General features: G+C 37.2%; 1 protein-coding gene across 1 annotated transcript in view; it reads left to right on the forward strand.

Annotated features, from left to right (window-relative positions):
• Positions 1 to 26,702, forward strand: part of LOC139939320 (exostosin-2-like) — a 38,989-nt gene that overhangs the window by 896 nt on the left and 11,391 nt on the right. Inside the window, exons 2-5 of the mRNA XM_071935098.1 lie at positions 9,819 to 10,712; positions 19,509 to 19,715; positions 22,406 to 22,589; positions 26,246 to 26,385. Of these exons, the coding sequence (XP_071791199.1) occupies positions 10,198 to 10,712; positions 19,509 to 19,715; positions 22,406 to 22,589; positions 26,246 to 26,385 (1,046 nt within the window). The 5' untranslated portion in view covers positions 9,819 to 10,197. The remainder of the gene's footprint in view (positions 1 to 9,818; positions 10,713 to 19,508; positions 19,716 to 22,405; positions 22,590 to 26,245; positions 26,386 to 26,702) is intronic.

Below are 26,702 nucleotides of genomic sequence, written 5' to 3' on the forward strand. Positions count from 1 at the left end.
CCATGAATTGAAGTTGCAGTTTTTGTTCTGAAATATCGCTGGCCATTTACAGGATGTACTTGCTGTACTCCCAGAACTATGTTTATGAGGTTCATTCCGCTATTCATTCCGCTATTGTAGCGGAACGATAGCGGAATGAACCTCATAGTTCTAGGAGTACACTCACTGTATTTGTGGTATACAATGTGCATTCACCATCACTGTTTTTTAACCCCTTCATTGTCATTGACTGGAGTGGCAGTTTCTAGCAACTTTAAACATTCTAAGGTATTTAAACAGTGTATAAAAGCATTATAATAACCTCCATGGCATGGACAAATGTACTGTGTTGAAAACGTCTTAAAATGGGGAAGTATTTTTTAACACTGTCACTCACTGGTGATAAGCTGGTTAGCGAGATAAACAAGATTACAGAGTTCGTCTTGTAATACATTACACATGTATAGGCCTATGGGTATGTTCAGACAGCGTACTAAGTTAAACCCGAACCGGTTTAACTTTTACGAGCAGCAGGGGGTGATCGTAAAAATAAAACCCCTTTGCGTTCAGACAGCACTGAGTTAAACCCGATCCGGTTTATCTTTGGTTTTAAGAGGTCAAAGAAAACGCGACCCCGTTACTCTAACATCCTGTTTATTGTCCTGTTCATTGGTCACCATTTGTTTACGTAATGATTATGGAGGTCAATGGGTCGCCTGTTGTGAGTTAAACCGGATGTGGTCTTTTTTATTCTGTCCACACACAGTGTTAACAGATAAACCCGAAGCTGTCTAAAGATAAACCCCCTCCCTGGACGGTTTATCTTTTGTGGGTTGAACTCGATTCGGACTAACTTTAGATCCGTTCAGACACACTGAGTTGAACTCGATCGAGTTGAACTCGATCGAGTTGAACCATGAGTTAAACCAACTTTAGTACCATGTCTGAACGCATCCCAAGTCTTTATTTTGTCTTCCTGGTATTTGGTATAATCACTCAGTATTAGTTGTAAAGATTTTAATAACGTTGAAGTTTACTTGTTCACTTGATACCTTTGATTTATTTTAGTATGAAGTACTTTTTTTTTCCTTCAAATATATAAATGTTTGAAAAATTAGTCTTCCGATTCGGCATAACATTTTAACAAAATGATAAACAAGAACCACCGTATATAAAACTACCAAATTAAAACTAAAGGCCCCTTGGATTGGACATTAGATGTAGTAGTTTACATAATGTAGTAGTTGCTAGATCTGTAGTTGTTTCTGTGGTCCTGAGATTACCAGCCCAACACCTGTAGTCCAGTGACTACTGGCCCAACGCCTGTGGTCCAGTGACTACTGGCCCAACGCCAGTGTTAAGTTTGAGTTGAGCCACAGATTTTATCTTTAATCTTACTTCCTTCTTTAAACCCAGATGAGATTAGGCCAATTAAAAGAAAATACCAGTTGGTCGTCCGAGTTTTTCCAAAAAGAGGAGGATTGAGTTTCTTTTTATTTTGTGTTTTTAACTTCTTTCAAATTAAAAATGGCCGCCAATTCTTAAGTTTAAAGTCAACACTTTATGTAGTTACAAGTTCTGAAAATATTTGTAAGTCTAATGACAAGTACACAGACAGTTTGTCTTTTTGAATTAAAAAAAAAGCAAAAAAATAAAAACAATATAAAAAGGATGCAGCCTGAAAAGAGGACTTTCTTCTGTAATACATGTATGTCACACAGTACACACCCCAAAAAACTTAGCTGTGCGCTGCACAAAGCAGAGGTCACAATCACCTTCATATGTGTGTGCATGTACATGTATGTAGCTTTAAGAAACAAGCAAACTGAATTATGTGCCAGATGTTGGATAATCCCATCCTTCGTGTACGCTTTAAAGATTGCGGCCTAACCCAAACCATTCCCAACAACCCATTGAAAATCCAGAATGCATGTTTGGTAAGATCCCTGTTGGGTCACTGTCTGGGATTGCAAACTGATTATGGGATCTGGAGATTATGTACCACTACCACTTAAAACCAGAATCAGTTTGAACATTGAAACATTATTGGTTGTTGCAGGCCTGGAAAACCACAGAGTCCACGGAGGCAATGACCTCTGTTGCCCCTGGTTGTGGTGCCCCTTCTAAAGTCTGCAAGTGCCATAGACTTAAAAAGATTTTCCAATGGAATTGCCTTTTGCAAAAGGAAAATGGCCTTACCCTTTAAAAATAAAATTCCAGGCCTGTTGATGGGTTGATTTCAGAGGGGGGTTTGAAATTATTTACCGTTCACGTGTCATGTTTCTAAAAAAAAAGGCTAAATAAGTAAACACAAAAATTCCAGGCCTGAAATAACACATAAAGGCCACTGTAGCCATGGTCTTCACCTTAGTGCCCTTTAATAAAAGATTCCTATAGACTTCTAAGGTATTCCAATGGATATAGCCTTTGCAAAACAAAAATGGCCTGAAAGATGAAATTCCAGACCAGAAATGGCTAAGTACTGTTGTGTGGTGTGTTCTAGACCTCAAACAAAATGGTGACATTCATGAGGAAACCACAAAATAGCTTATTGGCAACTTTTTGCCAAAGCTTATCCTGTTGGCAAGTGTGGTGCACTTAACTGGTTAAACATGGCTGTAGCTTCCTTTAAGTTCTTTCTTATCAACTTTCCCATCTTCAGAGGAAAAGCACCCACAATTTTCTTTCCTGAATTGTTTTTGCAGTGATCAATCAGTCATGTACATGTAATTAAAGGGAAAAGTCAGCCAGAATCAAGTCTCATAAAATAAATGTACAATTTTACTCTGAAAGCTTACGGATTATGAAGTTCAGTTATAACATTTTGTTTATTTTTTACTATGAAAGCTTACGTATTATGAAGTTCAAATTAGAAATACTTTGTCTGTGAAAGGATTTTCCTCTGAAATGGAGTCACATTCGAGAATACTGTTTCTGGAAATCTAAGAAATGCAACAGTTGATTTCAGTTACAACATTTTGTTTAATTCTTACTATGAAAGCTTACAAATCATGAAGTTCAAACTAGAATCACTTTGTCTGTGAATTGTTTTCCTCTAAAATGAAGTCATATTCAAGGATACTGTTTCTGGAAACCTACACACAAGTGTAACCAGTTGATTTGGTTTGGAAGACAATGAGACATTGTATTTTTGCAGAAGGTTCATAAAGTGGATTTTACTTCCAAGAAAATGTTCTCCTTCGGCTTCAGGTGAACTTTTCCCTTCATATTTGTTTTGTGTTGCCTCCAAAGTGTCGGCCTTGAAGAGTAAGAACTTTACGTTATAAATTTGTGGTAACAATTACGTTTACACAGTAGGGTCGATCAAGCTACAATCTCTGGTGCAGGAAGTCACTCTAAAAGAATGAAAGTCATATCAATAAATATGCAGGAAGTTCACTTTGAATGAGTGTCAAGGTCTCGGATTTCAGCAAATGATACTTCCTACCGGGCTTTTCTAGTACTAATAACACCATACTTCAGTAACAACCTCTGGTACGCCTAGAATTCATCTTTGTAAAGGAAACATCTCTATTGGAAACTTTTGAGGGTCACCAAGGGGCAATACAGGCCATTGCCTCTATGTAATTCTAGGCCTGCTCCGGTCGTTGCCTTGGTGCCCTTTGGGTTCTTCCAGTGACTAGTACAAATAAGATATTTCTTTTCATCATCGTTGTGCCCCTTTGCTTTGCTTGGAAAAATCAGGCCTGCTTTACTGGAGAAGTGTTTGATATTAATGATTTTACTCTCCCAAGAAATAATAATAATGATGCATTTATAATGCGCCATCTATCTAGTGTACAAGACCCTATTCCGAGGCGCAGAACAAAAAAACAATACATACAACAAAAAAGAAATGTAGAACATAATACAAAATTATACAATGAATAATCTACTGTCAAGACATGTAATGAGCTAAGTGTAAGAGGATTTAAATAAATGAGTTTTAAGCAAGTTTTTAAACAATGGAAGAGAACTACAGCACCTGATATTATTAGGTAAAGCGTTCCAAAGTTTAGGAGCACAAGCGGAAAAGGCACAATCGCCATACGATGAGGAAGTTCTAGGAATAGTTAAAAGGGACTTAGCAGAAGAACGAAGAGTGCGAGAGGGGGCATAAGGTACAAGGAGATTTGCAATATAAGACGTAGGCAAGCCGAACTGAGATTTAAATGCAATAAGTTTACAATCAGACAAGATACATGTTCAGTGAGTCCGAGTCTAAATACCTTTGCTGGTCAAAAATCTGCTTTCCATTATTCACTCCGTGAATACACAGCATATGGTTTGAAAATTAAGTAGGAAGTGGAGGTTGACAGGGGAGCCATAAAAGCACATGGCTGACATTGGTATGCAACCTTCTAGACATGGTAACTCAACATTGGCTCTCAATATAAAATGCACCGTTTTGATACCTTTTGTGGTAAAGTTTCTGGCCATGACATAGACCCCATTACAAATAGGAAAAAGCAATGCATTCTGGGATAGGATGCGATGTTTTGGGATGTCCGTCACGCATGAAACCTGCATAGCTTACTCTCATACTGTCCCAAAATGCATCATACATTGTAATCACAACTTTCGGCCTATCTGGAAAGGGGTAGCTATGAATCCCTTCTCACTGTAGATGGGTATGTAATAAAATTTACCTGTAGTAAGTTTCAGCTTTCGTAGTTGCCAAGTTTTTGAGGAGTGTAACAACAGCAATGCTTTCAGGCGAGCGCCTAAATCTGTTTTACATACAAACGCTAAAATAATTTTCATGAAGTTGTTTTACTCATATATATTTCTAATAAAACTACAGCACCTCAAGGAAGCGCTCTTATCATTATCTTTAAAATGTGTAAATTTAATGTAAATTTGTAGACGATTGTGTTTTGTGTCGTACAAAAAGTATCCAAACCCTTTTTAAAGACAATGGACACTATTGGTAACTACTCAAAATAATTATAAGCATAAAACCTTTATTGGTAACGAGTAATGGGGAGAGGTTGACAGCATAAAACATTGAGAAATGGCTCCCTCTGAAGTAACGTAATTTCAACGAATTTGATTTCAATACCTCAGAATTAGATTTTGAGGTCTCGAAATCAAGCATCTGAAAGCACACAACTTCGCGTGACAAGGGTGATTTTTCTTTTATTATTATTATCTCGCAACTTCAACGACCAACTGCGCTAAAATTTTCACAAGTAAGTTTGTTATTTTATGCATATGTTGAGATACACCAAGTGAGAAGACTGGTCTTTGACAATTTCCAATAGTGTCCAGTGTCTTTAGGAAGAGGGTTTGCTTGTATTTTTATAAAGAGTAGGGGGGCCTACATTCTTAAGTCCTTAATCTCATTTCCGCTTTGTGTGTTTCTTTGTTTTGCTGTCTACTTATAAAAACGTTCCTGTTATAACAAGGTCATTTGGCCAAGCATATAGCAAAGACTGGTCCCAATGACCTTGTTACAACAAGAGTGGACTGTAACACATGAAATAACAATCCTGTGAAAGGATTAAGCTCAATTGGTTCTCAGGAAAAAGTGAAGACTGACAATTTGTTATGTTTTCACTGTTTCCCAAAAAATGAATTAGAGTTGACGAGAGTCGACTGTACAAACCTGTGAAAGATTTAAAACAAAAAACTTTTTTTGCTCAATCCGTCATCGTAGTCACAAGGAAAAAGGGAAGCCTTACAATTATTTTAATTATTCAATGTTGGAGTGCCTAACTCAATTTTTTTTCACAAACTGTAACATTTCAGGCATGTTCCAGGCGAAGTTTTACATTAATAATGATGATCATTTTGATTTTACCACACATACCAGATGTACATAGTGTGCAAATGTGTTAAAGTTATTAAACTTTTTCAATGTTGTGCATGCTTGAAGTATTGAAAAGATGTTAGGCAGCTTGTGAGTAATTTGATTTGATAAATAAGGGCAAACGCTGGATTTAGTATTTATTTAGATATTTATAGCAAGATAACATAATAATTTAAATACTAACATTTAGATTAGAATAATAAACAAGAGTGGACTACATGTATTGCAATGACTTGTTAAAAAAAAAAAATACTTTCGTGTAACAAAACATATATAAACAGCAAAACTTGCGTCAATGCGATCTCCTGATGTTTGCACACTAAACCGTTTTGAGAAAGGTTAGTTGTTACTGTACAATTTATTGATCAATGACCCTATCTTGACATTTCCACCATTTAACTTGTACTATTTGACTACAATTATTCCCTTGCGTAAAATTCCAATAGCGTAATGCATTTTGCATTCATGCATGACACGAAAAAGTACATGCATGTGTTTTTAGAATTTACTTGTGAAAATTGTGGAGCTAACCAACAGTACAGAAAACTCACTGACTGTAAAAATCAGTAATGCTTCTCTGTATTACATGTTAGTCAACAATTGCTAGTTGCAGATGTCTTGTTTTTGGATTTATTCTGTACAGGCAGTGTATTGCACTGTGTGTCAGTTCACCACATTCATAAATACAAACAAAACAAGACTTTTTTTTACTGAACATTCAGTATCACCTACTGTGGATGAAGAAAACAATGCATACCTACAAAATACCCTACAGGTATCAGGCCTGGAGTTTCACTGAGGCTCTCGTCTTGGCCTGTGGTGCTCCTTCAAATGTTCCCTATACACATGTAATAGACCTTTAAAGAATTTCTAATAGAAGATGGCCGTGCCCTCTAAAAAAAGATGAAATTCTAGGCCTGCTACAAGTCTACACATATTGAGGCTACATCCTTGAATTCTTTGCACTGTTGCGCAACCTACATGTATGCACAACTTGGTGCAAACTGTTGTTACTCATCCCTCGACTGTCGCAATTCTTGCTATCAGTTCACACTCAAAATACATGAAACTATTGTACTGTACATGGAGCAACAGGCTTAAGGCAAAGTCACACTGCGGGGATAACGAAAATGATAACGATAACGACGCAAACAGAACGCATTCTATTGGTTGAAGTGCTCCACACAGATTATGCCCACGTGTGCTCATTCAACCAATCGAGGGTGTGCATTTTTAGCGTTCTCATTTTCGTTCTGGTTGTCGGGCAGACTGCAGGCAGGCTGGCTGGTAAACTAGATTGTTAAATTGCAATTGAACAAAATGGAGTCACATGTGTACATGTGGTATGTCATGTTTTAAACACATACGAATAATGGCTCCACACAGAATATGCCCACGCTCATTCAACCAACCGAGGGTGTGCATTTTTAGCGTTCACATTTTCGTTCTGGTTGTCGGGGCCTGTGTGACCGGGCCTTTCCAGCAAGATCTGCAGGCTGGCTGGTAAACTAGATTGTTAAATAGCAATTGAACATATGGAGTCACATGTGTACATGTGGTATGTCATGTTTAATTAAACACATACGAATAATGCATCAACACAGTTACTTTGCGTTTACGTATGAATGCGTTGTTCTCATTAACCCTTTCATTACGGAACTGTTTTACATAAACAGCTACTGGTGATCACATGGTGTGACCACTCGTGCGTGAGGCACAAATTCTTACACAACAGACAAATTTAATTCAAAGGTCATTTTTGACAAACTGTGTTTATTACTACCTTGAAGATCTCATTTTAGAGTTAAGTAAGCCACAACACTGTCTTTATCCGTGATGCACACTTTTAATATTTTTTATAACACTGTCTTGCTTGTTAATTTTCCTTTCACATAATAAAAATCATTGAGATTCGTCAATAAATATTAAAATTCTTTGGGTCCATATATTGGCATTATCGACTGAAATAATGTAGCAACCTGATTTTTTTTTACCATCGATGCAAATACATGTTTCCAATCCTTTCAAACTTGGGTATGGATAACTACAAGTTACAACTTGATACCAAATGGCAATCTGCTTTGTTGTTTGTTATCTTCATAGAATTGACTTAAGTCGCCATTGGGGCCCAAAGCAGGGTACCAACGTACACAGTTGACTTAAGTCGCCATTGTGACCGAGTGAAGGGGTAAATTAACAGTAGAGTGATGTACACAATACTAGTTAGAAATTTGGAATGTGCATGACTTACATGGCATGCGCTTACAAATGTGTATGACTTATATATGGCACGCACTTACAAATGTAACACTGAACACTTTACATGTTAAATGTGTGTACCTTTTTACTGTATACACAAGTTTTGTTATCATTTTGGTCTCTGGAGAGGGTCCAAATTCATTGAAAATTGAAAAACAGGGTGTCTGAGTTGTTTGCCTGGTGTATAAATATTTATGTACTTTTAAAATCCTCTTACTGTTTGATTTTTTTATCAGTACATGTACACAGCTTTTGAATGATGGATGAAATGGTGTGAATTTCTTCACTATACACATGACGCACACTGGTGATAATGTACACACATGTACCATACACACAGTAGTCCTGTGCACATTTCAGGGCATTACACAACCTGCGCATTTGAATGTTTATAATGGTTTCAACCTTGCTCTATACAAATGTAGATCAGTGCCCAATTTCATAGAGCTGTTTTTAAAAACACAAAAAGTTGCTAAGCACAACAAATGATGCTTAGCAGATTTAGGTTACCAGTCAAAACACCATGTGAGTATCTAGGATTTGTGACTGGTATCCTGTCTATATTTGCTCAGCAGATGTTTGTCCAGTAGTGTTTTGTGCTATAGAAGCAACTCTGTAAAATTGGGCCCTGAACTGGATACGTCTGCAAAGAGTGGGAGGATTTTTAATGAAAAAAAAAAAACCTCACCGGTTTCCAATTACAAAACAGGGTGCCCTCATGACACTGGGACATTCCTATGTGGTTAGCGCTATAAGTATAGACTTTTTCTGTGTTGATAAACAAACCGCTCTGGTTGGCATCCGGACTGGCCCGTTGAATTGAATCGTTTCAGATATGACCAAATTCAACCTTTTTGCAAACTTCTTTTGTGGAAAAATCTGTCTATTGATTTGTTGCTTGTTTCAACCAAATCCATCACAAATAGTCCAGACTTTTAGTTGTGTACTATTCTGTTCATATTATTTTGCTGCTGGCTGACAGCTACATGTATTGTTTTTTTAAGAAACCATTGAATAAATACAAATATTTTTGTAATATTCTATACGTAATATTTGTACAAACTGCGGCTACTTGCCTCGCATTAATGGCTCTCCATAGTTTTCCATGCTTGGTTGGCAAAAACTTGGGCTGTGGCGTTGCAATAGAAAGGTCTATACATAATGTACAATACATTGACATAATGATGCACATGTTTATCTTATGGTTTTTTTTTGGCAATGGAGGTAACACAAGTTGAACATTGGGTCCTACTGTATGATGTACAATGTCCACCAACCGCATCCTAAATGCAAATTGACCCTTTATGGTAATCCACTGGACTTGTTTGACCTTTTACTGTTCAACCCCATTGGCTTTGTGTGCAATAAATCGTCCTTAGCAATCTCCTTTTATAAAGGACTAAGATGATAATGCTCTGTGATTCTTTCAATGCACATCGGTATAATACTCCCTGAGGCGTGTTAGTTATTGTTAAATTATAGAGCAAGGATATTGTTATATGTCCAACCGTATTCGAACATTTCCTTTTATTCTCACCACCTTTTCTTTTTAATTGTACCGATTTTCATGCTGCCCTTTGTAGTAATTCACTCTTCTACGAATCAAAGTATTTTTCTTCTTCTTGCTTTCAAGTTGCCCATTCATCTATGGCAATTCCGTATACAAATGCCCGATTATGATACAACCTTTGTGGAGTTATACTTAATTCATTTCTGCTTGATGTATTTCTACTGACTGCTTGTGTTTCCTGTTTCGTTGTGTTTGCAGGTTACGACTCCGCTAAAACTGGAATCTGGAGAAACATTATATTCACTTGTGAAGCTGAGCGACCGGGTGTTGTGGAGTACCAGCTAGTTTAAGATCGAGCAGTTCCGCTGTTGGAGTTTTATTTTGACTTCATGGAGCTGTGATTGCATCAGAGATAATCGATATATACGACCGCCGGTTTGCAGCTGCACGCATCATGACCGGGTTCAGTGATAGTTGAACTGTAGTCGTTAATAGTACGAATGTGCCCATCTAACAAGAAAAAGTATGGATTTCAAGCTATAGTAACGCTGGGTGTGTGTGGTTAAACTGAAAAACAACTAATGAGTGGTACTCCTCCTTCCAAAGTGGGATTCAAACTCATCCCCTTCTCGACACCATGAAGAAAGCCAGGGGGCCTAAATTAAAACTCCGCTACCAGCGCTACTACATCATACTTTTTTCAATTATCCTGTTCGGATTAGTCACGACCGGTTTACTCCAGTTCTGGCCCCATTTCTTAATAGAGAATGAGAATGGCGACCATAACAGATACATCATCCCGGATCTGGCATCCATCCCCGTGGTGCGCGTCTCGGAGAAAGAGCGCACCCCCGAAAAGGGGAACTTGAAATGCCATTACTACAACTGCTTTGACGTGTATCGGTGTGGGTATAACTTAAATCGTATCAGTGTGTATATTTATCCGTTGAAGAAATACGTTGATGAACATGGGGAGCCGATTACGGAACCAATTTCAAAAGAGTTTTACGAAATGTTGAGGACTATTGCGGAGAGCTCGTACTATACATCAGATCCAGAGAAGGCGTGTTTATTTGTACCTGCCATTGATCTACTGGATCAGAGTAGAATAGGGGTCGAAAGAACGGGGCAAGTTCTTGCTCAACTGCCAAAGTAAGTTTTGATTTGTATTGTATGGGAAAACCAAAAGAAATTCGTCTGTCCCGTATTGTGTGTGCAAACAAGGGAATAAAAGAGAAGGCAGTGACGTCTTAAAGGCACTGTACACGTTTGGTAATTGTCAAAGACCAGTGTTCTCACTTGGTGTATCCCATCATAAGCATAAAATAACAAGCCTGTGAAAATTTGGACTCAATTGGTCATTGAAGTTGCTAGAAAATGATGAAAGAAAAAGCACCCTTGTTGGACAAATTTGTGTGCTTTCAGCTAGGAATAAAAGACTTAGAAGTCTTTTATTGTTTTAGTGGGAAATTACCTCTTTCTTAAAAACTTTGTTACTTCAGAGGGAGTCGTTTCCCAAATTGTTTTATACTATCAACAGCTCTGCATTGCTCGTTACCAAGTGAGTTTTTAAGTTAATATTCATTTTGAGTAATTACCAAACGTGTACATCTTCCCTTTAAATAGCTGTGATAGTCTGTGTCACTACTCTTCTATTCCCATTCATAATTATGCCCTTTTGTTAAAAAAATACATGATAACAATGTTGGAAAATCTATTTTTTAAAATCTGAAAATTTCCAATTTCTGTCACATTAAAAAAAATTGCACTGACACTCAGTGGTTGTGCGTACGTGCGCATGCTAATTATAGCTTTATATTGAGTACCGGCTGGTACATTGCCTTACGTGTAAATTAGCGCCACTCTTTAGCTTGCGCGTCATGCCTATGTTTAAACACTTTTTACTGTGTTTATATCACATGTTTAAACATGGCTTGTGATGCCCTCTCAACCAATCAGAATGGATAATCCGTCTCGGGTATTTATGAAAAACGTTGATAGACAGTCACTGCAGGTGGGTGTACATGTGAGAAGCATCAGCTCATTGACCTCGATCAGTTCTTAGGCCTACATTTGTATGTCTGTGATTAAGGATTAGGTGTGTGGCTGCAGTCATAGGAACATCGTGTACTGCAGGAGGGTGGCCCAGTTTAGACAGCAGTGCCCAATGTCATTCATACAGACTGCTTGAGCCGAGAATATTGCTTAATGATTTTCTGCTAGTCAAAGACTGTACTTAATTGATTGTACTATAGCTTGTAAGCATAGTACTTTGCGATTCTGTGTGCTTCCAAATCAGTGAAATCGGGGCACTATTAAAAATAATAATAACACACCATTTTAAAGCGCACTTAATCTGTAAAACCTTCAAAGGCGCTGGTCAAAGAACAAGAAGAATATTTCACTCAATATCTGCAAAGGCTAATCTGAAGAGATGGGTTTTTAGAGAATGTTGGAATCGAGAGATGTCACGTGTGTCTTACAGATGTTGAGGCAGAGAGTTCCAGAGGCTGCCCGATGACCTCAGACCCGGCCTGACACTATTTAAATGTCATTACAATGTACAAAAGAAGGACAAAATAAAGGTGTCATTATCAATAGGCCTGGGCGAATTATTCGAATATCCGGTTAATGGCGAATAGGTTTTCCTATCCGTAACCGCGAATGCCTTTTTTTTCTTAACCGGATATCCGCATAGGGCGCGAATACCTATTTACAAACCGGATATTTCTGTAATTACAACCGAGTAACCGGATATTCTTTAATATCCGAATATCCGCGGACGTCGGGCGACAACTGACATGAATGTTTTCTCTGAATCCTTATGAAACTTCTATTAAAACAGCATAAAACAGCATATATTAAGTATTTAACTATGCTCACCTCCGTGAAGAGTTAAAACAATGACATTTCTGACGTAATTTGTTCAAAGATTACAAAACTTTTCCTTCATGTAGAGTCAATCACGATCAAAAGAAAAAAGCAAATCGCCATCTTTAAATTAGATCCGGTCATTTTTATGAATGAACCGAGTGACACTGTCTAAAACTTATATCAATCCGCCCATATGATCTCATTCACAAACGAACAGCGCCCTCTAGCGGCAAAAAAAATATTTTTTTTATTTTTTATTTTTTATTTTTTATTAAAAAGCGCCCTCTAGCGGCGAAAAAACTATTCGAATATCCGGTTAATTTCGGATAGTTGGCCAGCGGTATCCAAATAACAAAATGTCACTATTCGCCCAGCACTAATTATCAAGGCAAAAATTTAGTTCCCATAACTTGTTTTCAACATGCACCTGATATTTTCTTTCATATTTTGATACATGTATCTGTACGTGCAATGAACTCCAAATATGTTTGCTGGGTTTATATACACTTTTAAATGGGTCATATGTGCAATGTAAACAACACTCAACATGTACCATTGTCGCTATGCACAAGCTAGAGTATCAGGCCGATACACTAAAAAAAAAAACCTTTTATAAATACATTACAAGGCTAATAAAACAACACGTAGCATAAAATCCACAAGAATTGTAAAATAAATCTAATTTGTATGCTCCAGTATACAGCTTTCAAAACCAAACATACAAAATAAACATCCAAGTCCAAACATTCCAAGGACCTTGAATCAACTCAGCGTGGATCAACCAAACTTGCAAAAAAAAATTGAGTCCAGCATACCCCCAAGTGGGCAGTCATGAATTGATTTCTTTTATAATTAATTGAATAAGTAGACAAAATGTCCACATGGCGTTTCCTGATAGGCAGACTAATATTTGAGAAACTAATTATAAACATACAGCGTATGTCTGCAAGTTATTGAATTTAGGTAGATACACAAAGCCATCCGCTACTTCACTGCACTGTTCCCTCGTCACACAAAACTCGGTAATTAATAATAAAAAATAATGATATCAAAATAATAAACTTGATTTCTATAGCGCACATATCCCGTGCTCACGATGCTTGACAAAAATAACAATAGGACCTAATTAGAAATGATATGGACTAAGCAATTTACAATTCTATACTTCTATCCTAAAAATTAGTCCCTACGGTGTAGTGAAAAAGAAAAGACAAGATAGACAAACTGCACTAGACAAACAAACAAAAACGAGTATTTATTATGAAAGAAAGAAACAAAGGTCCCTCTTCTACGCGCAACACAGAATTCACTCATAGCATTGCATTTACATGTATGTCATCAGTCAGATTTAAGTAGTAAAAATAAAGTAACACAAAAATTCCTTCATACATAATAAAACAATCTCAGCTCCCAGAGGGGAGAACATCACATCCCGAGCGTCTTCGTGTTTGTCCGCTCCCCCGACTCGTCCCTGGATAAAAGTCAAAACCCAAGAACCGTAGCAATGCTGTTTCAGGCCCCATTTACCCTGGGTGTAGTATTAGTAAAAGAAGAGCACAGGGAAGAAAGAAAAAAAGCAATTAAGGGAAAGTGTCTCGCTCAGGGATAAAGAACCAGCGTCGCAATCATCTTGGCTGTGATGCAGACACGCTTCTCTGGGAAACTCTGTCACCATAACAGCCTCCCTACCTAACCATTAAGCCGAGTTTTGCATTCGCAATGAAAACATGAAGACGTTAATATTCTTAGTTGCTGAGGAGTCGTGTCTGATGCCGCTAGACTAGAAAAACATTCAATATGTGTTTGTACATTCCAACATCTTAGAAAGGGCAGACAGTGTTTGTTTAACAAATTCATTGAGTAAAACTATAGATTTCAAAAATTCAAAATTGTTTCCATCAAAATCCTCTTATACACTTTCGGTAAACAGTATTGTCCAAGTCCCACACTTCGTGTATCACAACTTATATATAAAATAACAAACCTGTGAAAATTTAGGTCATCGGAGTCGGGAGAAAATAATGGGAAAACCCACTCTTGTTTCCGCGCGTTTCGCCGTGTCATGACATGTGTTTAAAATAAATCTGTAATTCTCGCTAATGAGAATTTATATTGTTTTAATGTTTTCTCAAAAAGTAAAGCATTTCATTGAACAATATTTCAAGAGAAATCTTTCACCATTACCTTCTGTAAACCCTGTAAATTATTTGTAAATCTGTGAACTTTAATCGGTCTGTACCGAAAGTGTATAATGGCTTTAACATAGTAAAGACTAAGTGAATAGCCCCTTGCATGACATCAGTGCTCCTTTAACACATAGAATGTACTTTAGACATCTGACACTGTTTAATTTATTGTATTATGCTTAAGTACTTTCACTGTCTGGAATTGCATTCCTGTTGATCAAAAGGCACCATCAATCTATGATGTAGTTAAAGATAAATTTTAAGGGGCACTAGGGATAGTGCGTAAATGTTTTTGACATTCATGCGTACATGTACTATATTGGATTTAAAGGCAGTGGACACTATTGGTAATTGTCAAAGACTAGCCTTCACAGTTGGTGTATCTCAACATATGCATAAAATCCAAACGTGTGAAAATTTGAGCTCAATCGGTCATCGAAGTTGCAAGATAAGAATGAAAGAAAACACACCCTTGTCACACGAAGTTGTGTGCTTTCAGATGCTTGATTTCGAGACCTCAAGTTCTAAATCTGAGGTCTCGAAATCAAATTAGTGGAAAATTACTTCTTTCTCGAAAACTACTTCACTTCAGAGGGAGCTGTTTCTCACAATGTTTTATACCATCAACCTCTTCCCATTACTCTTCACCAAGAAAGGTTTTATGCTTATAATTATTTTGAGTAATGACCAATATTGTCCACTGCCTTTAACCACCAATGTACACCTGTACTGTACAGTTAGTACACACACATGTGTGGGTGAGTGAGCATTGTGCTCCAAAAGTGACTGTATACATCCTGTGCGGGAAAAAATCCAAAGGCTTAGGCCTACTTGGGTAGATTTAGAACCCACAACCTCAACACTTTAGAGCTGGGATTTAACTTTGTGGTCATTGTTTATCTTGTGTATAGGATTCTTTGTACATCGTAGGGTGCATAATACCCTAAGGGCGATACATTGTAAGTGCAGAATGGGGGGGGGGGGGGGAGAGGTGCCATGACAATTTGGGTTCAGATCCTACAGTGCTAAACCACACAGTGTGCACTGTAATAAGAGTCCAGTTTTTGAGTCTTGTACTTTGGTGTACTGCAAACAATTTGATAGCTGTAATTTTGTCATTTGCTGTTATATCTCCCTTTAAAAACCAAACTGAGACTTGGAAGGGTAAATAGTCGGGTACCCTTTCTTTACAGTGAAGATGAACAGGCATGAATGCAATGGTATACAGGGAGCATGACAAGGATGGTGGCGCCATAGTGGCACCATAATAATGATAATAAAAATAATAATAATAATGAAAACTTTAAAGCGCATATATCCATAAAAGTGCTCACAGCGCTAAACACAAACAGCAACATAAAAAATTATATGTACCGGTATACAATAATAAAAAAAATTAAAATGTAAGCCTAAGTTGAGAAGAAATCTAGAACATGTGGTAGCCACATAGAAATACGCTACATTTAAGAAAACATCAAAAGTTAACAACAAATAACAAAATAAAACCATTGACTCAAATGCCTGTTTGAAAAGATGTGTTTTAAGGTATTTTTAAAATTGGGTTAAAGACACTGGACAGTGGACACAACTGATAATTGTCAAAGACCAGTCTTCGCACTTGGTGTATCTCAACATTTATGCATAAAATAACAAACATGTGAACATTTTAGCTCAATCGGTTGTGGAAGTTGCGAGATAATAATGAAAGAAAAAAAACACCCTTGTCACACGAAGTTGACCTCAAATTCTAAATCTGAGGTCTCAAAATCAAATTATTGGAAAATTACTTCTTTCTCGAAAACTCTGTCACTTCAGAGGGAGCTGTTTCTCACAATGTTTTGTACTAGTGTATCAACCTCTCCCCATTACTCGTAATCAAGAAAGGTTTTATGATAATAATTATTTTGAGTAATTACCAATAGTGTCCATTGCCTTTAAAGAAACGAATGATTTAAAGGAACACGTTGCCTTGGATCTGTCGAGTTGGTCTTTGAAAAGCGTTTGTAACCGTTTGCTATAACATTGATATGGTTAGAAAGATGTTGTAAAAGTAGAATACAATGATCTACACAAATATGCCTCAAAATTGCGTGGTTTTCGTTTTACCTCGTCGACTAACGCGGTTGGCCATTTATGGAAGTCAAAAAGTTGACTCCCATAAATGCCCGACCGTGTTAATTCGCGACGTAAAATGAAAACCGTGCAATTTTGAGTGATACTTGTGTGGATCATTATATTCTTCTTTTAAAACATCTTTTTAACCATACATTTCATAACAAACGGTTTCAAACGCTTTTTTATAGACCAACTCGTCCAATCCAAGGCAACGTGTTCCTTTAACAAGTGCAGGCAATTTGTTCCATAGAGGTGGGGCAGCATTTGTATGTATTTCTAAGAGCTCCTGAATTGCCCTGAGTGGAAACTGCTCACTGAGCAACACACTGTCTGTTTATAAGATTCAGTTGAACGAATGTCCTATAAAATTAAATTGTAATAGGATTAAATGTCCCTTTTAAATTGTCCACGATTTTAAATTAAATTTTCATGACTAAAAAGATTATTTTCTCTTGGACATATTAGCAGATCACGGTTGGAGGACACATGGCAGAACTTAATCCATACACATGACAATGTTGCGTATTATACGTCAGGGCAATAACCTGTAATGTTATTGTACTCAAAGAAATCTATAGAACATGGGTATGTAAGGTGGTCTACATACTTGTGCACCATACAATAACAGTCTAATAATTTGACGGGTTCATGGGGGTTACTGAGGCTATGGTCTCATGTTGGTGTCTGGTCGTGGTGGCGTTAAAGATGTTACCATTGACATTCTGAAGTCTGAAGGGAATAAGCTTTTTACTCTTGAAAAGTGGCGTTGCACCAAATATTTCTGAGTAAGAATACCAAGTGGCTCACTTCATTGAGAAGTCTTAAGCAGGTAGTTTCCTGACGATGACTAGAGCAAGTTAGTCGAAATAATGAGACCAATTCAAGAACTGACTCCGCGGTAGTGCAGTTAATTACGATCCTTTAGTTTAAGCTAAAGTAGTAGTCCCAGCCAATTTCCTTCCACCAGGGTAGTAGTTAAAAAGCAGGACAGTTCTTTTCAGAACTGAGAAGTCTCCCAAATATCCGATAAATCTACTCGCCGGTAGTAGAATAAAGAAAGACAGTTCTCTAAGAACAAACTCTACCTGGCAAGTAGATACACACATGGTGTTGCCTCAAACCAAATATACAGAGTAGTTTTTGCTCATTAAATTTTTAAAGAGGAGCAAGAAAGGAAACAAGTCACAAACAACTTGCATAGGATGTGTGTGGTGTTCTGGCTGGTAACTTTTTAAGTTTTAATTGTAAGGAAAATGTTTGTTCACTTTATTTGTGTGCTTTACTCATTGAAAGTTGGGCCCTGGCCTGAAAAAATGCACTATTCACGCCAATGTACAGAAATCTACAGACATAGCAGAATACAGAACGCAGAAAACAGAAAATGGATTTCAGAATACAGAAAATGGATTTCAGAATACAGAATACAGAGAATGCTTGATCCCAAGAGATCATAGCAGCTGCAAGCACTTAACCGAAATGCCCATCGTGAATAGCGGGGCAACAAAATCGGAAAGATTTGACCTAAATAATTCCACTCGACTATAAAGATCAAAGCAAGGGTCTTGCCCTGAATGGAAATTTGTCTAATGTTTTCCATCTAATAGCTGCGGCATCGTAGAAAATGTATTTGTTATAGCTTAAAACCATAAAAACAAAATGAAATTCTCTTTTTAGTTTTTCAATCTTTCTCAGTTTCAGACAGTTTTACTATGTAAGGGGACAAAAATAACAGAAACATCAAGAATATTTGCCAATATATCTGGGTGGTATGTGTGTATAGTGATAGTTGCACAAAAATATATAGTTTAAACGAAAGATAGTGTATGGAATACGTACATAGGACCTGATGTACATTAAACATTTTGTGCTGGTACTTGTATAATGTTTATACAATCCATTATGTCCTGCCATATTATAGTAATTGTAATAATACTACTGCTACACGTAAAAATAAGCTCAAAGCGCTTTTTACAATAATCAAGCCAATATGCCCTGTCTATTAGGCCGACTTCATTCCTAATCTTTCTCAGCTCCCTTTGGAGTATAACACCTGGGCGGTCACTGGCGCTTCAAAGGCTTTTTCAGACACAATATCAACCTCTTCCCTTGCAGTACCCATTTATACCCCTGGGTGAAGAGAAGCAAAAATTTCACATGTGAAAGCATTTTGCTCAAGGACGCAAGTGTCATGACCCGGATTTGAACCCCACACCCTGATGACTTAATCATCAAGGCCCAATTTCATAGAGCTGCTTTCAATTTCCTGCTTAGCAGAAATGAGCAGGAAACCAGTCACAAATTTGGCTGGCAACCTTAATCTGGTAAGCATTATGTTACTGTGCTTAGCTACTTTTTGTGCTTACAAAGGCAGCTCTATGAAGTTTGTCCCAGAACTAGAATTTGATGCTTAAAACCGCTGGTCTGTGACACCCTAGTTACATTGTACATGTTCAAAATGTGTGTCATGTACAATGTACAATGTACAATGTACATGTAGGTAGTCGAGTTGCAATAAAAACGGGTGTACCTTATGTAGCAAGATTCTTCCTTTAATCTTTTCTTATTTTTTTGCCCTTGAAAAAAACAATAAAAATTGTGAATAAATAGCCTGAAATTACCATCAGGTCAGTCCACTAACTCTACAAAATAATCTTACTTTGTTCCAAAGAACAGACATCATGCCTGATTGCCTGTTATTCTTGACATCAATGTGTACACTATTGTATACAAAACTCTGACAGTTATTTTTTCTTTTAAATTTTTGAATCTTTAGATGGCACGGAGGAACCAATCACCTTTTATTCAACATGCTGCCGGGAACGCCGCCCGACTTCAATACTGCCCTCAGTGTCAAGCGGGGAAAATCCCTCCTAGCCGGGGGCGGGTTCTCCACATGGACCTTCCGCCCTAGTTTTGATGTCAGTATTCCAGTGTTTAACTCAGATGTAGCAAAAATTAGTTTACCAGCCAAACCTGATGGGTAAGTGTTAAGTCCCAATGCTGCAAGTATTACCGGTTCATACTTCATGCGAATGCGTCCCCGCGAATTTTGACGTATAATTTGCAGGGCTGTGTGCTTCGTTTTTGAAAGGGCAAGGGCACCATTTTCTTCTTGGTAAAGGGCACCCTATGATGAAATTGCAAACTTGTACTGGAGCATTTCAAGGGCACCAAGGCAATGACCAGGGGACACGGAGGCAATAGCCTTCGTTGCCTTTGTGAAGTATCAGGCCTGAATTTGAAACAGTTCAACTGTGTTCAGCTTCTGCGTAAAATTTGCTGTAATAACAGCCATGTGACGTCAAAATTTGCTTGCCATTCGCTGGAAGTATGAACCAGGCTTTAGGGTAAAATTTCACAACCATGCTAAAATTCAGCAAGGACCCTTGTTAAATTGCTGTTGTGTGAAAAGGGTTTCAGAGTGGAAGCACGCTATTCAAATATAGACACAGGATTGTGCTTACTCATGATAAGCCTTCTTGTTTTTCTATTTATACAAGGTTTCATGTACATGTGGTTACAAAAGTCCCGAGAGTGGAAGTGAAACTAAAAAGAGTATGTGACCTAAAGGCTTTAGTGTTATAATAACTTGATACAGAATTACCACAGTCTAGCCAATGTCTAGTACACCAACATCATGCTACCACCGTGTTGTGTTCCCTATACTCAGTGACCCTATACAATTACATATGACGTCACAAGATCAAACAGCGCCCTCACGTGCAGTCAAAGGAATACCTATCATTGGCTAAGAGTTGTGTATATGTATAGGCCCTTTTCAAAACCACGGCTCCGGCTCCAGATTCCGCTTAGGCTAGCCTGGCCCCGCGATTGTTTTGAAACTTGCGCGTTCTTTTTGTATTAACGTGCTCAGGGCTTCAGACGAGAGGACGGAGCGTGAAGCCGAATCCAAAGCCGAAGCCATGGTTTCGAAAAGGGCCATAGTTGGAACACACAAGCCTGTTTCCAATACTTGCATTCAATATTTGTACATTGGTTAGCATGTTAACATAGTGTATGTTTTTCCATGCACTTGTATCCTAGTAGAGATTTTACACACATGTACGTATATGTTTAAGAAGGAAACAAATTATTCAGCACTGTCCACAGCTGCCTTTGCAACAACAAAAAACAAAATATTTGTGTTTATTCCCATTCTACATTAGGCCAAATAAAATAAAAAAACAGTTGATCGTCCGGATTTTAAAAAAAAAGAGGAGGATGAGGGCCTTATTATTTATTATTTACCATTTTTTTTTCAAGATGGCCGCTTAGTATTTCAAATCAAACAGGCCACCAATTCTTCAGTTTGAACCCATCGCAAACTTATTTTATACCTATTATTAGTTGCATGAGGAGCTGTGTTAACACAAACACAGGGTCGGATAACACTAAAAAGATTTGCTGGTGGTAGGCATTCACTAATATTGTTTTATGAAACAGACGGTTACAAGTGTTTGAGAGCATCACTTTGGATTCGGGAAAAGCTCCTAGGCCAGTCCTTTTTAAAGCCATTGGGCCCTTTCGGTACAGAAAAAAAAAAAAAGTTCACAGATTTACAAGTAACTTACAGGGTTTACAGAAGGTAGTGGTGAAAGACTTCCCTTGAAATATTATTCCATGAAATGCTTTACTTTTTGAGAAAACAGTAAAACAATATAAATTCTCGTTAGCGAGAATTACGGATTTATTTTAAACACATGTCATGACACGGCGAAACGCGCGGATACACGGGTGGGTTTTCCCGTTATTTTCTTTAGACTCCGATGACTGATTGAGCCTTAATTTTCACAGGTTTGTTATTTGATATAGAAGTTGTGATACATGAAGTGTGGGCCTTGGACAAAAGTGTTTACCGAAAGGGTCCAATGGCTTTAAAAAATTTTTTTTTACAAAAATCGAAAAATAACAAATAGTAAAAAAAAAGGATGCGGCCCCAAAAAAGGATGCAGGCGGGGACGATCAACTATTTTTTATTTTTTATTTGGCCTTACAGATATTTTATGTTGTCCCAGTTCCAAGTTTCAAGGATGTACTTCTGTTATTTGAAGTAAAACCAACAAGGGGATTATGGCAATATTGATTTTGATGTATCGTGACATTTGAAGAAGTGCAGTACATGTGTTGACCTTTGACATGATGGACTTCAATCTCATCCTTGAACATGAACCGTGAAATGAAAACCATGCGGAGTTCTTTACTCTAATTGTTGACATTCATATGGTATCCGGTTGGTGAGTGTGGCATATGTGTACTTGTAGTGTACATGATGTAACCATTACCAGAGTACACCGGCTGCTACATGTACAAATGTACGTGTACCAGTTCTTTAGAAGATTCAATTTTAGGTACCTGTAGAAGTACACTATGTAGTTATTTAACTTCAGTCAAGGAAGTTGTAAACTTTCATTAGAGTAGAGACACTGAACAACAAAAACTACGTGTAAGAAGTCTGTTAAGTCATCAATGTACACAAGTTACTGCCGAGACTGACTTTACATGATATCACATTACCCAGGAGCCGTGTGCAATGTACATGTATAATGTCATTGCATAAAATGACAATCATGGGTTATGGAAGTAAATATTGAATGTTTCAATGATGCAAGATTGTATTGTACATGTAGATCCCCATAAAACTTTCTATTTCTGTTCGTTTTTATTTTACAGTTACAAGAAACCATACTTGGCCATTTCAGCACAAGCCGGCATTCACTTGGATTATAGGGATGAACTTAATTTGATAGCGGATAAACATAAAGACTTCTTAGTTTTGGATAAATGTCAAGACATACCTGCCACCTCCAAGATGTGTAGAGATGCAACGCAGTTTAGTTACCCTTATATTTTACAGGTAAGATGTGTTGAAACACTATTGTTATAAAGGAACACGTTGCCTTGGATCGGTTGAGTTGGTCTTTGAAAAGCGTTTGAAACCGTTTGTTATAAAATGTAAATGGTTAGATAGATATCTTATATTAAGTAGAATATAATGATACACACAAACATGCCTCGAAATTGCATGGTTTTTCTTATGTCGCGAAGAAACACGGTCGACCATTTTGTGGAGTCAAAATTTTGACTCCATAAAATGACCGACTGCGTTAGTTCGCGACATAACATGAAAACCGTGCAATTTGGAGTGATACTTGAGTGGCTCATTATATTCTATTTTTAAAATGTCTTTCTAACCATATGTATTTCATAACAAACAGTTTCAAACACCTTTTAAAGACCAACTTTCAAAGACCAGACAACGTGTTCCTTTAAAATGCTGTTCTTTATGGTAGTGACATCTTTAAAGGTGGGGGTCAAAGAGTTTTTCTAACAACTTGATGACCATCACAACTAACTTGGTGAGAAGTACTGCAGCTGTTGATAGTGTAAACTGTTTTGAGAGAGGATTCCATTTGAAGTAATATGGTTTAGATAATCTTTCACCCAGAAACATTTGAACCCGAGGAAGATTCGTGCATGGACTTGGATCTTTTCTCAGATTGCTGAGTGTTGGTGTCCTTTCGCAAATGCTGCGGCCAGAAACGCAGAACTTCGGTATCAATCATAATGATTTTTATCTCTCTGACATGGCTGAGACAGAAACAATTTTTTTTATAATTGTTTTACTCATGTCTCAAAAACTACAGCACCTCTGCAAGTAATATTTTAATGTAAGCTTTCTACCATCTCACGGACATGACTGAGAAAAAAAAAAATACTCAACACCTCAGCAAGTCGTATTTCAGCAAGGGAAGGTTTCTACCATCATAATTTTCAAACCGTGTAAATCTGTGGATATTTGTGTCTTACAAAAAGTACCCAAACCTTTTAACCTGCATCGTGCATTGAACTACCTTCTGTGGTTTGGAGCAGCTGCCTATCCACTTGATGAATGATCTTACTCACACATGTAGACGAGGCCAGATGGGCCAGTGAAGGTTCTGAAAGAAAGTTTTCTCCCCTTGAAGTAGATGTTATAAAAACATCATGAATAAAGATCTCCACACCGTGGTTCATGCATTCAGCACAGGTATATTTGTATTATACTTGGGTGGGACAGGCCATGGTGACTCACGTGTCGTTGACCACCGGTTCAATCAGAAATGCTGTTTTTCTTGAATCTGGACTGATTTGTTTTTAAATGTTAATTATTCCGATTTTGTTGTTACTGTAAATTACTTGTGAATATTGACAGTCCTGGATTTCACAATTTTTTTTTTAACTGCATGTAGACCCTAAAATTAGCCAGACATTGTTAGCCAGACACAATCAAAAAGAATGTTTTTATTTTTATATTTTTTATGATATGAAAATGTTAAAAAGAAGTTGATGACTGAACAGCATGTCGATGTATACTGTTTGCACAATTACAAGTCATGACCTTACTAAGTTGCTGTTTTCATGTCATAAACCAAAACATGAAACACCAGCGTCGGGTGAAACATGCCCATATATATTCATTTCCTGTTTAGCTTATTTCGACAACAACGCTTAGGGCGTAATTCTGGGTTTGAATGGTTTCCTGTAATTAAACAAAGTGGCCTGGTTTGGTTTGAAATATCAATAATCTGAATTCATTTCCCCTCGCTGAGTTTTGAAGTAAAATTGCCCGAAGGGCCACAGTTTTATTATGAAAGCAAAACGCAGACAAATACATAGTGACTCCATCTAAATGCAGATGTTCTATAATTCCATGGTGTCCTATCCATTCGTCTTTTGAACCACGCTTATGAGGCCAAGTAAAAAGAAATACCAGTTGATCGTTCAGGTTTTCCAAAAAAAACGGAGGATGAGGGCCTTCATATTTGTTTTATTTTATTTCTTTTAAAGGTGGTCGCAAAGCATTGTAATTTAAACTCGCCACCAATTCTTCAGTTTAAAGTCAACACTTACTTTATTCAGTTACACATTTTTTTAAATTGGCCATTTTGGAATTAATGATTAGTAAATTTAATGAGAATTACACAGAAAATATGTCTTTTTGACAAAAAATTAGTAAAATATTAAATATGAAGAAAACAAAATGATGCGGCCTCAAAAAAGGATGAGGGAGGGGACGATCAATTGGTACTTTTTTTTATTTGGCCTAAAGAAGAAGTCCATCAAATCTGGATGCCTTGATGGATAATCTTGAAACTGAAAAATTCTGTAGACTGGATAAAACCTCTATAGATGCATTGAGAGCTGAGGATGTAGAATATCCCTTGAGGTTTTGGATTTGTAAAACATCGTCAGAACATGCATAATAGCTGTAATGTAATTCATGACAGTCTGAAGTAAATGTCTGGCTATCGGGTTTCAACTCATAAATAAATTAAAGGGTTTGATGAATAGTTAACCCAGTCAAATTTGCTTTCATCAAGTAATAAACCTCGAGGGTGAAACTGACCTGGCGTGGCGTGTTGTGATAATAGCACCAGACTCAAGCTCTGGTGTTACTTATCAGCAGAGTGTGGGTTCGAGTCCTGGTCATGACACTTGTGTCCTTAAAGGATTTGGGTACTTTTTTTTAACACAAAATATAATGTCCACAGACTTACATTAAACTTACTGAGTTTGAAGATAATGATGGTGGAAAGCTTCCCTTAAAATATTACTTGCTGACGTGCTGTAGTTTTTGGAAATGAGTAAAACAATGTCATGAATTTTTTTTCTGTCTCAGTCTGTCAGTGAGACAAAAATTATTTTGCATGTAAAAATGTATTAACCAGTGGACTGTTATGGTATGTTATAGTAAATTACCTTATCTGGTTATTACGTTTTTACATGCTAAAACTAAGACTAAAATAATTTTTGTGACAATGTTTTACTCATTTCTCAAAAACTACAGCACGTCAGCACGTAATATTTTTCAAGGGAAGCTTTCTACTATCATTATCTTCAAACTGTTCAAGTTTTTAATGTAAATATGTGGACATTGTGTAAAAAGTTCCCAGACCATTTAAGTAAGATATTCTTCCTACTTAAGCCTGATTTCCATATTTTGGGGGCCCTTGGATAAATCAGAAAAATTTCCATTAAAGCCATTGGACACTTTCGGTACAGAAAAAAATTTAAAAGTTCACAGATTTACAAATAACTTACAGGGTTTACAGAAGGTAATGGTGAAAGACTACTCTTGAAATGTTATTCCATGAAATGCTTTACTTTTTGAGAAAACATTAAAACAATTATTAATTCTCGATATCGAGAATTACGGATTTATTTGAAACACATGTCATGACATGGCGAAACGTGCGGAATTAAGGGTGGGTTTTCCCGTTATTTTCTCCCGACTCTGATAACTGATTGAGCCTAAATTTTCATAGGTTGTTCTTTTATATCGAAGTTGTGATACAGGAAGTGTGGGCCTTGGACGTTACTGTTTACCGAAAGTGTCCACTGGCTTTAAATAGCCTGAAAAATATATTAAACCATACACCATTTCTATTACAAGTAATTCCAGGGTGAAAACAATCTGCTCATTGTTGATTCTAAATGGTTTTTTTTTTTTGTATTTTCTGTTCCTTGCAGGAAGCCACATTTTGCGTGGTTCTACGTCGAGCTCGTCTAGGTCAGGCTGCCCTCAGTGATGCCCTGCAGGCAGGCTGTATCCCAGTCGTTATGATCGACACATATGTTATGCCCTTCTCTGAGGTTCTCGATTGGCAGAGGTAATTTTATGTTCATCTTTAAAAGATTTTTAACACCGATACAAAAATTAACATCTTATAAATCATATAGCGCAGTTCCAAAGAATCATTATTGTGCTTCAAACATTATTACCTCACGTTGGTTACAGGGACATATGTTTTATTCTTTAAAGGCAGTGGACACTACTGGTAATTGTCAAAGACTAGCCTTCATAGTGTGTGTATCTCAACATAAGCATAAAATAACAAACCTGTGAAGATTTGAGCTCAATCGGTCATCGAACTTGCGAGATAATAATGAAAGAAAAAACCACCCTTGTCACAGGAAGTTGTGTGCG

Source organism: Asterias amurensis, chromosome 7, assembly GCF_032118995.1.
Source record: "Asterias amurensis chromosome 7, ASM3211899v1".
NCBI lineage: Eukaryota > Metazoa > Echinodermata > Asteroidea > Forcipulatida > Asteriidae > Asterias > Asterias amurensis.